The 15,403-nt window shown below is 38.7% G+C and overlaps 1 protein-coding gene across 11 annotated transcripts in view; it reads right to left on the bottom strand.

The window, feature by feature from the left end:
- The window catches only part of HNRNPC (heterogeneous nuclear ribonucleoprotein C), a 62,705-nt gene that overhangs the window by 9,956 nt on the left and 37,346 nt on the right, over positions 1-15,403 (bottom strand). For 7 of the 11 annotated variants that reach the window (XM_036278925.1, XM_036278503.1, XM_036278572.1 and 4 more), the window contains 2 exons: positions 11,628-11,742; positions 10,972-11,019 (listed from right to left, as the gene is read on the bottom strand). In XM_036278925.1, coding sequence (XP_036134818.1) covers positions 10,972-11,019; positions 11,628-11,742 — 163 coding nt within the window. The remainder of the gene's footprint in view (positions 1-10,971; positions 11,020-11,627; positions 11,743-15,403) is intronic. The other 4 variants (XM_036279193.1, XM_036279106.1, XM_036278787.1 and 1 more) reach the window with 1 other exon arrangement.

Here is a 15,403-nt window from a genome sequence, read left to right as displayed (position 1 = left end):
TATTTAATTTCTAAAGAGAGCCTAGAAGACTATTTTTTTCTGTTTATAACCAACTCATAATAATCTTTACAAACCAGCTAAAAATTGATCATAACGAATCTCCTAGGATCAAAGCAAAATGGTAAACTATAAATAACTAAAAAACAGTTAACAAACTTCAAAACCATCAATATCATATATAGTACACAAACAGTTCCATCCAGAATATATAGGAAAATCTTACAACACAATTATAACCCCCCCAAAACCCAATATAAAAATGGGCAGAGGACCTGAATATATTTCTCCAAAGATAAACAAATAGTCAATAAGCACATGTATGCTTACCATCAAGTTTTTAAGAAAACACAAGTCAAAACCATAACGGCATACTTATACTCAACTACAATGGCTTTAATAAAACAAGTGTTGACAATGATGTGAAGAATTTAGAACCCTCACACATGGCTGATGGGAGCATAAAATGATACAGCTACACTGGAAAACAGTATGGCAGTACTTCAGGTAAACACAGAATTATTACAAGACCCAGCAATTCTACTCCTAGGTATATATCCAAGAGAAATGAAAATATATGCTCATGCAAACATGGGTACAAAAATATTTATAGCAGCATTATTCAAACTGGAAAAGTTCCAAGTGTCCATGAATTAATAAATAAACAACATATGGTATTCTTCATTCTATGGAATATAATTCAATAAGAAGGAATAATGTAGGAATACATGGTACAGTATGGCTGAACCATAAGTTATTCTAAGTGGAAGAAGTCAGTCAAAAAACACATATATTGTGTGATTCGATTGATGGCAAATGTCTAACAGGCAAATCCATATACAGAAAGTGGATTCGTGGTTGCCTAGCCTGCAGATAGATTAGGAAATGACTGCTAATAAAGTGTGTGTTCTTGGGGTGATGGAATGTCCTAAAATTAGATCTTGGTAACGACCGCACAACCCTGAATATACTAATTTGAATTGCATACTTTAAAATGAATTTTATAGGCCTGGCTAGTATGGCTCAGTGGTTGAGCATCGACCCATGAACCAAGAGGTCACTGGTTTGATTCCTAGTCAGGGCACATTCCCAGGTTGTGGGCCAAATCCCTAGTGGGGGCATACAAGAAGCAGCCAATCAGTGTTCTCTCTCATCCTCTCTCATCAATGTTTCTCTCTCTCTCCCTCTTCCTTCTTCTCTCTTAAAAAAAAAAAAAAAATCATTAAAGAAGAAAAAAATTTTTTTTTAGTACGTGCCCCTAGTGGGAACCAAACCTGGGACTCTCGACCTGGCCAATTTGGCTCAGCGGTTAGAGCATCCGCCTGCGGTCCGGAGAGACCCGGGTTCGGTTCCCGCTAAGGGTACGTACCTCGGTTGCAGTTTGTCCCTGGCCCTGGTTGGTCGTGCGGGTGGCAGCCACTCGTTTCTCTCTCTCTCTCTCCCTTCCTCTCTCTCCCTCCCACTCTATCTGTACAAAAAATGGAAAAATATCCTTGGGTGAGGATAAAAAACAACAACAACAAAAAAAAACCCTGGGACTCTCTGGTCCACGGGCCAGGGCAGAAAAACCTTTTTTTTTTTTTTTAAATCCTCACCCGAGGACAATTTTTGCATTTATCTTCAGATAGAGGAGAAGGGAGAGAGGGAGGAAGAGAGAGAGAGAAACATCGATGTTAGAGAGAGACATAGATTGGTTGCCACCCACCCAACCCCAACTGGGGCCAGGGACAAACTGCAACCAAGGTATATGCCCTTAGTGGGAACCAAACCCGGGACTCTCCGGTCCGTGGGCCGATGCTCTAACCGCTGAGTCAAACTGGCCAGAGCGAAAAAAACAATTTCTTAATGAATTTTATAGTATGTGAATTATATCTCAATAAAGTTGTCAAAAGTGTGGGGAAAATGTAACATAATGAACTTGACAAAGTCAATCTGCATGAAAGAATGTCCTGGAATAGATTACTAAACAGCAGAGGCTACCTTTGAAGTAAATAGTAAAATAACCAGCACTGGCTGTTTTTGCTCAATGGTTAGAGCGTCTGCCCATGGACCAGAGAGACCTGGGTTCAGTTCCCGCTAAGGGCACATACCTCAGTTGCAGTTTGTCCATGGCCCAAGTAGGGGTTGTGTGGGTGGCAACCAGTTGATGTGTCTCTCTCGCATCAATGTTTCCCACCCTCCCTCTCTGCCTCCCGCTCTATCTGAAGATAAATGCAAAAATATCCTCGGATATAGATAAAAAAAAAAGAAAAGTAAAATAACCAGAACACCACTTAATTTCAGAGCCATATAGCAGATTCTTTGATCCCAGTTAATATGCTTACCCTTCAAAAAAATCTCTCCCAACTACTCAAAAGCCCAGGAAACAATAAAAATAAGAAAACAGCCCTCAAGTCCATATATGTATAACCAACCAATGGACACAGACAACAGTGTGGGGAATGGGGCGAGGGGAAGCAGGGAGGAAAAAACGAAGGACGTCTCTAATACTTCCAACAATAAAAACAAAATAAAAATTCAAGTCCAATAATAATCAACTTTAGCCCTGGCCGGTTTGGCTCAGCGGTTGGAGCTGTTGGCCTGCAGTCCACAGAGACCCAGGTTCAGTTCCCGCTAGGAGCACATATCTCGGTTGCAGTTTGTCCCCAGCCCTGGTTGGGTTGTGCAGGTGGCAACCACTCGATGTGTCCCTTTCACATCGATGTCTCTCTCTCTCTCTCTCTCTCTCTCTCTCTCTCTCTCTCTCTCTCTCTCTCTCTCTCCATCCCACTCTATCTGAACAAAAAAATGAAAAAATGTCCTCAGGTGAGGATAAAATAAATAAATTAATTAATTAATTAATAATCAACTTTATTTTGAAAGACCATTTGTACTAATCTATACCTTCTCATCCAAGATCCTCCCGGTGGCCCTGGCCGGTTTGGCTCAGCAGGTAGAGCGTCGGCCCAAGGACCAGAGAGGCCCGGGTTCAGTTCCCACTAAGCGCATGTGCCTGCCTCGGTTGCAGTTTGTCCCCAGCCCCAGTTGGGGTTGTGTGGATGGCAGCCAGTCGATATGTCTCCCTCACATCAATGTTTCTCTCTCTCTCTTCCCCCTCTCTCCCTCCCACTCTATCTGAAGATAAATGCAAAAGTGTCCTTGGGTGAGGATAAAAATATATATATATATATACTTCTGGTAATTACAACATGATCAGATTCACACAAAAAAAGGTAAAACCAACTAAGTGGCTCTGAGCAAATGCAAAATTTCTCCTTATTTATAATGTTACCGTAGATGACACGTAAAGAGGCATTTATCTCTTAGTTTTTTCAAGTAGCCAAGAACCCTTTTGCTCTCTGAATCACATGCCTTTCCAAGAAGGTCCAGTGCTGCTCGGGAATATTAGAAAAATGGGATCAAAGCTTCTCTAAAATCAGTAAGATTTGAGTTAATACAAAACCTAAAACTTTGTGTGCCTAGAATAAAATAAGGGCTCAAGTATTTGTTCAAGAAATATGATGGTTCTTTCACCCATATTGCTTTTCTTGCATTTCAATGGAAACTCCCACTACTATACAAACTATTTTTTCCCTTTTGATCAGTATACCTTCCCGGAAAAAGATCTGTAGGGTAAGAATCAAAAACAAAATTGCCTAACCTCCCTTTCATGTAACCTTTAATGGCATAATACTAGTCATAAAAAAATAAAATCTCAGCTATATGTGACTTTCTTCTCTCCCCACAAAGCATCTACTTGCATATCTTTAACCCAACAAATCACACCAAGACCATTCTACCTCTCCATTCCAGCAATTATAATGGTAACTACTTATACCTTTTTCCCCATCCAGTTTCTCTTTTCTAGACATGAGGCTGTTTCCAAGGTTTCTGCCTACAGGACACAACTCCTTAATATATCATACAAAGCCATTTACAAACCTCATTCTTTCTAACTAAAGCTGGCTGTTTCCCCAAACACACCAGAGACATTCACAATTCTCACCCTGTCTTACTAAATGATTCCTACCCATTACCAATGGCAAGTTCAAATACAGCCCTTTGTGAAACTAAATGGGGCTCTATGAATCTTAACATGGAAGCTTACAGCTACCCAGAGGGCGACACAATACAGCTTTCTAAGAGATAATGCGGGACACATGTAGCCTGTTAATTTCACAGCACTTTCTTCACTATATAGAATATCCTCCTTGTCGTATACGAGTTGTATTTGATCTGTGAGTTGATGCATTTCATTCCTCTTTCTAATCATGGTGTGCTGGCATATTTGCATAACACTACACTGCCTTCTAATGATCAATAATTTCAAAACTGAATAACAATGTGAAAAGATATTTTAAATAAATTACAGAAATTGAAAAATGTGAAAAAGAAACCACTGCAAAGTATTTCAAAGAAATTGCTCACATAAGAAGTCCTCTAACAAGAACTACTACAGCAACAATTTTTCTAGAAGCAAGATTCTCAACAGGACACAAATGGAACTGGATCTTTGCCAGGAGCTTCTAGGTTTATTAGAATTTAAACACTAACAAGTAACGTTTTGCACAAAAGGGTGACTTTTGCAACTGTCCCCGTTTTACACATAGACCCCCATAAATATTCATCCAAAAAGAAAAGGCTACTTTGGGCTTGTATTACTACCACACAAAAAATTATGTTTGTTAACTAATCTTTGAGTAATTATAAATTATGTGTGATTAAGAGTATGTAGCGTTTGTGAAAGTTAACAGTGCATCTGAGTGTTAAGGGTTAATAAATTTAAAACTGTACTTTCACGTACATCGCCAATTATTAAGTTCATAAGAACTTCCACACCTATAACATCAGGAAAGGCCTTAAGAAGAACTAGAATCGAAAATTCCACAAGAACAAGATGGCAACAGTCGACTATTTTGGTTCAAATAAATTCATGCACACACAAAAATCTTCCAAACTAATTAACTATTTAATGATTGCAGGTGAACACTGCCCCCACCCAAACACACTGAAAATCAGTAACTTTACTGGAGTGCAGGCAGCAGTACAGAATCCAATTCTCTTTTGTCTCCTCAGAAAACGTGTTAAAATATAAGTAACTCAGATAAGTTTTATCATTTGATTATCTCTTCCAGTTTTTAAGGTATTTAAAATCTTTGGGACTTGACCACTAAAAGCCATTAATACCCAATCAAAAATACAAATCATTGCAAGTCTCCTAATAAAACATCACTGCCTTGGCTGGTTTGGCTCAGCAGTTAGAACATCAGCCCGCGGACCAGAGAGGCCCGGGTTCAGTTCCCGCTAAGAGCACGTACCTCGGTTGTGGTTTGTCCCCGGCCCTGGTTGTGTGGGTGGCAACCACTCAATGTGTCTCCCTCACATCAGATGTTTCCCTCTCTCTCCCTTCTTCTCCCTCCTGCTCTATCTGAAGATAGATGCAAAAATGTCCTCGGGCGAGGGTAAAAAAAAAAATTCATTAATAATCTGTTTGTTGACATTTAAAATGTATGCTGCTTCTCACAAACACCCAATGCCTAGATTCTTCAATTCTCTGTCAAAATTAAGGCTAGCCCTTGTCCAGTGTGGCGCTGGGCACCGAACTGTGCAGTGGTTCAATTCCTGCTCAGGGCACATGCCCGGGTTGCATGTGGGAGACTATCAATGTTTCTCTTTCACCTCTCTCTCAAAAAAAAAAAAATCTCAGACTAATGATGTTTAAAGTGCATAATACCTTTATGAAGTATTCTGGTCTCATTTCCTCCACTCCACCATGACAAGGAAGAGAAGAATAAAAATATATACACAGAAAACCCAAATCTGATCAAGCCTCCACATCTATCTTCTAATTCATAGGAAATACAGGTGGAAGAGGAACATGCTAAACACATAATACAACCAGCAAAAAACCAAGCCTGCAAGAAACTGATGAGATTAAGGGATTTTATTGTTTCAAGTATAAATGGTATCCTAGTTGTTTATAAAAGCTGTTTTTATCTTTTACTGATAGACTATTCTGTTATACAAGATGGGGCAAAAGTAGGTTCACAGCTGTTTGTACGGAAAATAACACAATAATCAATAATGTAAGAATAAAATGTTTTGCATCTTCACAACTTTAAACCTAGTTCTGCCCCACCCTGTATATTTGAATTTAAATGTTCCAAAATACAAAGCAAAAAAAAAAGTTGAAATATTAAAAAGGATGTCTAGAAAACAAATACCAACCATTCTTTGTTTCACCATTTACTAGTTTGAGAAACTTGTTGTCACACATAAAGAACCCTAGTTATGCTGGAGGTGTTTGTTTTTGAGGGGAGGATTGTCCATGATTGTGCAGTGTCCATGATTCCCTCTCATTTTGATATTTAGTGTCAACAAAATATGTAGCAGCAATAATGTATGCCAGTATTAACTGGATTAATAAAATACTAATTCAGAAGTATAATTTCCACTAACATTATTAGCATATAAGAATCTGTGGAGGGTTTGATAAACAGGAATCCTAATGCTCTGAAAAAGATTGGGAATTCCTGATTAAAAAGAATATTTTGGGGTCATCTATAATGCAATGTCTTATCTTTATATTTCCTTTTGTCTTCACAGCAGCTACATTAGTAAGCACTATTATTTCCATTTTAGGGATAAGAAAATAGGGTGCAGCCCTGACTCGTTTGGCTCAGCCGCTGAGCATCGGCCTGTGGACCAGGGATTCGGTTCCCGCTAGGGACATGTACCACAAAAAAAAAAAAAAAAGAACGAAAACTCTCTGCCCTGGCCGGTTTTGCTCAATGGTTAGAGCATTGGCCTGTAGTCCGGGGAGACCCAGGTTCAGTTCCTGCTAAGGGCATGTACCTCAATTGCAGTCTGTCCCCGGCCCTGGTTGGTCGTGCGGGAGGCAGCCACTTGATGTGTCCCTTTCACGTCAATGTTTCTGTTTCTCTCTCCCTCTCTCTCTCTCTCTCTCTCTCTCTCCCTCCCTCCCACTCTATCTGAACAAAAAAATGGAAAAATGTCCTCAGATGAGGATTAAAAAAAAAAAGAAAGAAAGAAAAGAAAACAGGGTGCATATACAACTTTGGTCATGATCTTTTTGCTAAATGACAAGTCCTTGGATTTTTCAGCCGTTCTTTTCTCTGCTCCTTTCATCTGCCTCCCCAAACATAATAATAGGTATTAGACCTCAAGTTCTCAGAAAGCTGGATAATGAAGAAATCATCTACAGTAATGTCAAATCTGTCTTAAAATATTTAGTATGTGAATTTAATGTTCTTAAATGCATGACTAAAGGACTGAAATGACTAAGCAGACGATTTAATCCCCATTTACAGTCAGATTCAGTTTTTCTCATATCTCATTAGTAAATTTCCCATGATCTTCTTTTATTAATTAGTATTAGAGAGAGGGAGAGAGAAAGATCAACATGAGAGAGAAAACTGATCGGTTGCCTCCAGCACCTACAGCAACCCAGAGATCAAAACCAAAACCTGGGTATGTGTCTCAAAGGGGATTGAACCCACCACCATTTTGGTGTAAAGGATGACGCCCCAAACCAACTGGGTCATACTAGCCAGGGTTCCAATCTTCTTCTAATAAAGAATACAACATAGTTGATTTAGGATCACAATGTATTACTAACTAGGATGATAACAAAAATCTTAACCTTGCAAATAAAGTATCTTCAGAAGGACTTCTGAGAGGAAACAAACACCATTTTCCTGAGTAGTTTTTCCATTCTTCACTAAGCCTGTTCATTTCCCCACCACAGACCTCACTACTATATTTGAATCAGCTCTTTAGCATTTACTATTCTCTTGCTCCATTTATTTTTTTTTTGGTTTTTTGGTGTTTTTTTATCCTCACCCGAGGATATTTTTCCATTTTTTATACAGCTAGAGTGGGAGGGAGAGGGAGGAAGGGAAGGAGAGAGAGGAAGGGAGAGAGAGAGAGAAACATCGATGTGAAGGGACACATCGAGTGGCTACCACCCGCATGACCAACCAGGGCCGGGGACAAACTGCAACCGAAGTACGTGTCCTTAGCGGGAACCGAACCCGGGTCTCTCCGGACCGCAGGCCGACGCTCTAACCGCTGAGCCAAACTGGCCAGGGCCTCTTGCTCCGTTTAGTCTTCAGAACTCTTTTTCTATTGACTTAGATTAGAATGGAAGGGGAAAGATATAAACTGACACTTTATAATATATAGCAATACATCAAAAGAATAATTAAAGATATCCTCTTACCTCTCTCAAAACTTAAGAGTGAGGCAAACAGTGTGTTGCCACCAATTTTTAGGAGCAAATGGCAGTGGTAAAAAAAAATTGAAGATATTTCTACAACCATCTAGATTTCTTCACTATTCCTTGCTGTCTGTATCTCTTTTTATTAAGCTTTGCAAATTTCCTCACTTAAAACAATTTGTTTTTCAAACATATTTATAGTGAGATGATAGGAATGGTCCGTTTTGTTGCCTTACCATGACAATAAAAGTAAATCTTCACAGGACTATTCTCATCAAAGTGGAAGAATACTTAAAAATTTATACAATTTAAAACAAGAGTTTCTTAGCTGGAGTTCATGACACCCCACAAATTATATCCAAAAAATAAAGTGTATTAAAACTCTTCTATCCCTAGCCGGTTTTAGTTCAACAGTAAGAGCGTCAACCCAAGGACCAAAGAGAGTCAAGGGTCGATTCCGGTCAAGGGCAGGTACCCCAGGTGCGGTTTGGATCCTGACCCTGGTCGGATCATATAGGAGGCAACCAATCGAAGTGTCTCTCTCATTTCTTCCCTCCCTCCCACTCTATCTGAAGATAAATGGGGGGAAATTTTTTCTTTTAAATCCTCACCTGAGGATATTTTTACATTTATCTCAGATAGAGTGAGAGGAAGGGAGAGGGAGAGGAAGGGGCAGGAGAGAGAGAGAGAGAGAGAGAGAGAGAGAGAGAGAGAGAGAGAGAGAGAAACATCGATGTGAAAGAGACACATCAACTGACTGCCTCCTGCATGACCCAGGGCCAGGGCTGAACCACAACCCAGGTACGTGCCCTTGACTGGAATCAAACCTGCGACTCACTGGACCACAGGCCAATGCTCTAACTGCTGAGCCAAACGGATCAGGGCAAAAAAAAATTTTTTTTTAAGGAGTCAAGACAAATAAATAGGGTAAGAGTCACAAAAATAAAACTACTTCCATGTTCTTTGTTATCAGTGATTCTCAACTCTGCCTGGATATTAGAATTTCTTGAGAGTTTAAAAAAAATACACCAATAAAGAGTATACCTAGACCAACTCGTTAAAATCCCTACAGGTGGCCCTGGCCGGTTTGGCTCAGCGGTTAGAGCGTCGGCCTGCGGTCCCGAGAGACCTGGGTTCGGTTCCCGCTAAGGGCACGTACCTCGGTTGGTTTGTCCCCGGCCCTGGTTGGTCATGTGGGTGGCAGCCACTCGATGTGTCCCTTCACATCGATGTTTCTCTCTCTCTCTGTTCCTCTCTCTCCCTCCCGCTCCATCTGAACAAAAAATGGAAAAATGTCCTCGGGTGAGGAAAAAAAAAAAAGACATTAAAATCCCTACAGGTGTAGTTGGGAATGAATTATTTTTTAAATGTGGCCAAGAGATTTCTGTGTGTAGGGGGTGGTGATGGTGGTAAAGAACTGCTGCTTCAGACAAACTCACTAGGCTTCAGGACCTTCGAGTCACTCCACTGGTGACCAAGTTTTCCCAGATCTGTTCCCACAACCAAGGTCTGCCATTTTTCTATTTTAATGTTTTTGAAAAAAAAAAAAAAAAAATCATTGTTTTTCAAAATATGTGTTCAAGCATAAAAATATGAAAAAATCTTGGAAGAAAAATGCATGATGGTGCATGAAAGACACTTAAATCATAAAACCTTATATGTTATGGCATTCAAGGGTATTTACAATGCAAATCCGAACAATTTCTCCAGTAGTGTTCCTCTGGCCTTTTAATAATTAGCTACCATAGTCTTGGTGATATTTCTCAAACACAAAGGAAAACCTTACACTGATTTATCAAGTCCAATGTGAGAGTATGCTCCAATACATCGATATAATGCATAATTTTAAAAGTACCAAACCAAGTATGCTTAATGTTTCCTTAACATTTCATGAAGATTATCAGAATGCCAACATGATGCCAATCCTTTTGGCATATCATGCCATTCCCCAATGATGAATTTGTCTATCAGTTCTAAATCCATCATTCAAAGCCATGCACACCCTATCCCCCTACCCACACATCTTCCAATTTTATTTCTCATGACTCTCCAACAAATACTAATGTTGTTCTGAGGGCACAAGAAGAAATCGTGATCTTTATTCCAACCTTCGTACCTTTTAGAACTAATCACTATGGTCCCCAATCAAATACAACTCTTAATACTCAAACTTTAACTCCCACTAAAGTAATTTGAATTTTTAATTCATTACATACACCGATTATATTCTATTTATTTTGTATTAGTTGATTTTCTTAAAGGTCACTACAGAATATTTAAGATTAAGAATCATTTTTTTTAGTTTGGCTGTAAACCGATACAATGCAAAGTCAAGTGCCAAGTATGCAATAGGGAAATAATGAAGAGAACATGGAACTACTATTTAAGTTCCATTTCATCATTAGGTAAGTCAGTGAGTCCTTTTATTTGGCATACAAATTAAAACAAAAAGAAAACTGACCTGTTTCAAGAAAAACTTTTAGTTCAGAAAATATTGGACATGTCCCAACATGCTCTAAAGATATATGAACTAATTCTTTGAACTTAATAGAAATGTCACCTTACCTAATCTACCTCAGACCATTTGCAGGAGTATACTTTTCATTTTGTTTTGGCACAAACAGGAAACTTTGTTTGAAATATGTTTGTGTTATTCATTATTACAAAAGGGAACGTTCATTAATACAAAACAGAAAAATAAAATCGTTCTCACTAAGTGGCTTTTAACCAAGATAGACAAAACACTGTGAACATACCTGTCATAATAATCCCGTTGAAAGTCATAGTCCAAGTCAAAAGAGGAGCTGAAAAATAAATACCAAAGACTATTAATTCGAAGCTGTTAATGTCAATTCACAACAGCAGATGGGAGGGGGGGAGACCCAAAACCCATGCCAAATGAACCACAACAAATAGATCAACAGATTAGCATGGAACAACTCCCAATTATTCAAATAACATCACTAAATTTTAAGCATCTTAAGCCACTGAACATGCAGTGGAAAAATATCCAAATTTAGGTGAAAGTATGCTCAAATTTCAGCACACAACATAATAGCTAAAAAAAATAAAATAAAATAAAAGAATACTGAAAATTACAACAGTAAACTAAACATTCTAAGGCCATCTTCTTTCCCTTCTTACTCCCCAGCTTCTTAGAAGCTAAACTCCTCTTGAAGAATTTTAATTTATGGCACAAATACCAATCTACTCTTTAATAGTAAAAATCACAAGGAGTTCCAATTCTCTGGGAAACGGGCAAAAAGGAGGTTAGTTAACAAAAATTAATAAAGCATTACTTTTCTACAGATAAAATATACTACACTTAGCCCTCCCCATATCCAGAAAAACTAAGATAGAGAAGATGCCCACTGATGGACACAATGCAGTTATAAATAATAAAGTTCCGGACCTGAGTAGAGGGGACGGAGAAGGGTGTTCTGGTACTGACCCGTACATCTCCGCTGCAGATCGTTTCACACCTGCTTTTCCTCGGTTCACTTTTGGTTCTGCGGCCAGATTAATATCTGAAAAAAGGGGGAAAAAATCCAGTGACAACTCTGTGGGGTTTTTTAAAGTGTACATAGTCATATAAATCAGGAGTGGGGGTGCATTACAAAATACAGCTTTTAAAAGTATACATAAGACATATAAATCAACAAGGTCTAATACTGTATTTATCTGTCCTTATCATGTAAAAAAGGCTCAACATTTTTACAAAGCTAGAACTCAATCTTCTATTCCTTTGTCCTGTACCAAAATAGTGTTCGTTATTTATAACACATAAATTTGTCTTGAAACTCTTACAATTCAGAGCACCCATTCTGTTCACTCAGTTAGTACTATTACAGTAGAAAAGTATCAATGACTAATGGTTGCCTTTCTGGGAATGATTCTGTGCATTTTAAATTAGCACAAATATATTAGAAATGATTGCATGACCTCAGAGATTTCATATGGCAGTTCATGAATTAATACAATTGAAGTATGGTATCCTTAAATTTCCCCAAAGGCAAATTTTTATTATCCCTACAAATAGAATTAGCTGTCAAGTTGCATTAAAAAATGCCTGTAAAGAAATACTATGTAGCCCTGGCCGGTTTGGTTCAGCAGTTAGAGCATCGGCCTACGCTCCAGAGAGACCCAGGTTCGGTTTCTACTAAGGGCACGTACCTCGGTTGCAGTTTGTCCCCGGCCCTGATTGGGTCGTGCAGGTGGCAACCATTTGATGTATCCCTTTCACGTTGATGTTTCTCTCTCTCTCTCCCTCCCTCCCACTCTATCTGAATAAAAATTGGAAAAATGTCCTCAGGTGAGGATAAAAAAAAAAAAAAGAAATACTACGTAGAAATGCCTAACAACCGGTACATGCAGCTACATAAACACACAGCAAGAAAAGTGAAAAAAAGGAGCAAAGAAAAAAAAAATCCTAATTTCCATATAAAATATAATTTTTAAAACACCTATTCCACTGACAACTATTTCTGTCACCCACTGCCTACAAAACAAGAGTTCATTTGCCCCCTCGTTAACAAAACAGGCCATTTTGTCAAAAACCAAATAGTCAAAGGCTAGCTTTCCAAAACTCAGTTCATCAAGTGACCAATTAAACAAATGTTTAGTACACCATCTAGCTGTTCAACAGACAATTTATGAATAATATTTAGTTCTTGAATCACTAAATTCATCTCTAATTTTTAACATTTAATGTTTATAACAACCTTTTTTTTCAGTTTTGACTATAAACTTTTATAACATTAAAGATACAACTAAACTTTTTAAAAGTATGTCTTCTATTGATTTTTAGAGAGCAAAGGAAAGAGAGAGAGAAACATCAATAGACACACTGATTGACTGCCTCCTGCACAGCCCCTACTGGGGATAGAGCCAGCAACCTGGGCATGTGCCCTAACCTGGAATTGAACCAAGGGACCTCTTGGTGCATGGGACAAACCCAATCAACTGAGCAACAGTGGCTAGGGAAAGACAGAATTACATAACAAAAAAAAAAAGCAATTTTAAAATGTAAAAAAATGAAAACAAAACTATGTCAAAGTTGATTACACTTTATAAAATTATTTCATGTGATTCAAAACTATAGTACTGAGTTAATACCCAGAATAGAATAGATATTAATAAAATTGCATTTAGTAATCTTAATTTTAGTAAAAATACAGGTACGGTTATTTTAAAGCTGTGGCACAAAGTGTACATAAAATTGTATGTTTTCTTTTCTTAAAAAAGTGTAAGTACCTCCTATTCTACCACTGAATTTAGCCAGAAGCAATTAAAATTCAGTAATAATAACTGACGATATACAGATAGTGGTTTCTAAACAATTCCCATTAAAAGAAGCCAGGGTTGGACAATAAAGCTGGGGACGGGGCAGGGGGGATGGGGAGGAGGGTTGTCAATGGGGAAAAAAGGAGAAACATCTGTAACAAAAATAATATAAAATAAATTAAAAATAATAATAATAAAAAATAAAAGGAGCCAAGGCTCTTGGGCAAAAGTGGCAAATTCCAGGTTTAGGTCAAGATATATACCAGGTGTAGTGCCAGAAAACAGGAAACAATACGTCACTCTATTAGGAAGACCAATCTGAAGGTGATCCACTGGCCAAAGAAAATATTTTGAGCTATAAAGAATCATTTGTGGCCCTGTCCAGCTAGCTAAGTTGATTAGAGCATCATCCAGATAATACCCAGGTTGTGGATTCAACACCTGGTCAGGGAATATATGAATAACCACCATTAAGTGCATCATTAAGTAGAACAACAAAGTGATGTTTCTCTCTCTCTCAAATCATTAAGAAAAAAAAGATTTACACCCGGCTGGTGTAGCTCAGTGGATTGAGCGTCATCTCATTGACTCAGAGGTCCTAGTTCCATTCCCAGTCAGGGCACATGCCCAGGTTTCAGGCTCGATCACCCAGGAGGAGAAGTACAAGAGAAAGCCGATCTCTCTCACATCTGTTTCTCTCTCTCCGCGCCCCCCCCAAACCAATAAAAACATATTTTAAAAGAAGAAAAAGATTTGCAATGGACTAGCAACACACCTATTTAAAATATGCATTCATAATGGAACCAACAAAAGTAATGGCTATATTAATTTATTTTTGGTTAATGCATTGATTCTTTAGAGTGCAGAAGGGAGGGAAAAGAAGGGGGGGGGGGCATCGATGTTAAGAGAGACACGTGGATTGGCTGCCTCCAACACACACTCTGACCAAGCCAGGGACTGAAACCTGCAACCGGCCAGGAATCGAACCCATGACTCTTCATTGCTCAGGTGGACACTCTGAGCCACACCAGCCAGAGCAGTAATGACTGTATTTAAAGGTTGCTAGTGGATCAATTAATTACAGCAAAATTTGAAAAGATTTATCCTGACTTTCCAATGTAAACAGTATTTCAGAAAAATCAATTAACGAGAAGGTGTTCAGTTTAAAAAAATTAGTTAAGTAGTGCAGAAGGAATTAGAAAACCCACTTTTTGCAACCCTTAATGTATTACCTAAGAAATATCATTCATAATCACAATTAGGTGACAAATTAATGGGGAACTTTATCACAGACAGGTCAGGATGTAAAACTTGAACCCCGCCCTGGCCGGTTTGGCTCAACAGTTAGAGCGTCGGCTGGTGGACCAAAGAGTTACGGGTTCGATTCCGGTCAAGGGCATGTACCCCTCAGGTGCAGGTGTGGGTTGTGCAGGAGTCAACCAGTTGATGTTTCTCTCCCTCTCCCTCCCTCCCACTCTAATGATAAGTAGAAAATGTCCTTGGGTGAGGAATTAAAAAAAAAAAGATAAAATACCCCAATCATATATTAAATTTAATGTTGCCCTGGCCGGTTTGGCTCTGAGGTTAGAGCAACAGCTCTCGGACCAGAGAGTCCTGGGTTCGGTTTCCGCTAGGGGCACGTAATTCAGTTGTAGTTTGTCCCCGGCCCCAGATGGGGTTGTGTGGATGGCAACCACTCAACATGTCTCTCTCACATTCATGTTTCTCTTTCTTCCCCCATCTCCCTTCCACTCTATCTGAAGATGGATGCAAAACTGTCCTCAGGTGAGGATTAAAAAAAAATTGACATCCTTTTCTTTACTTTTATTTTTTCATCCTCACCTAAGGACATTTTTCCATTATTTGTTCAGACAGAGTGGGAGGGAAAGAGAGGAAGAGAAAGAG

Source organism: Molossus molossus, unplaced genomic scaffold (genome assembly GCF_014108415.1).
Source record: "Molossus molossus isolate mMolMol1 unplaced genomic scaffold, mMolMol1.p scaffold_m16_p_1, whole genome shotgun sequence".
Taxonomy (NCBI): Eukaryota; Metazoa; Chordata; class Mammalia; order Chiroptera; family Molossidae; genus Molossus; species Molossus molossus.
This window is presented reverse-complemented; position numbering and strand designations above follow the sequence as displayed.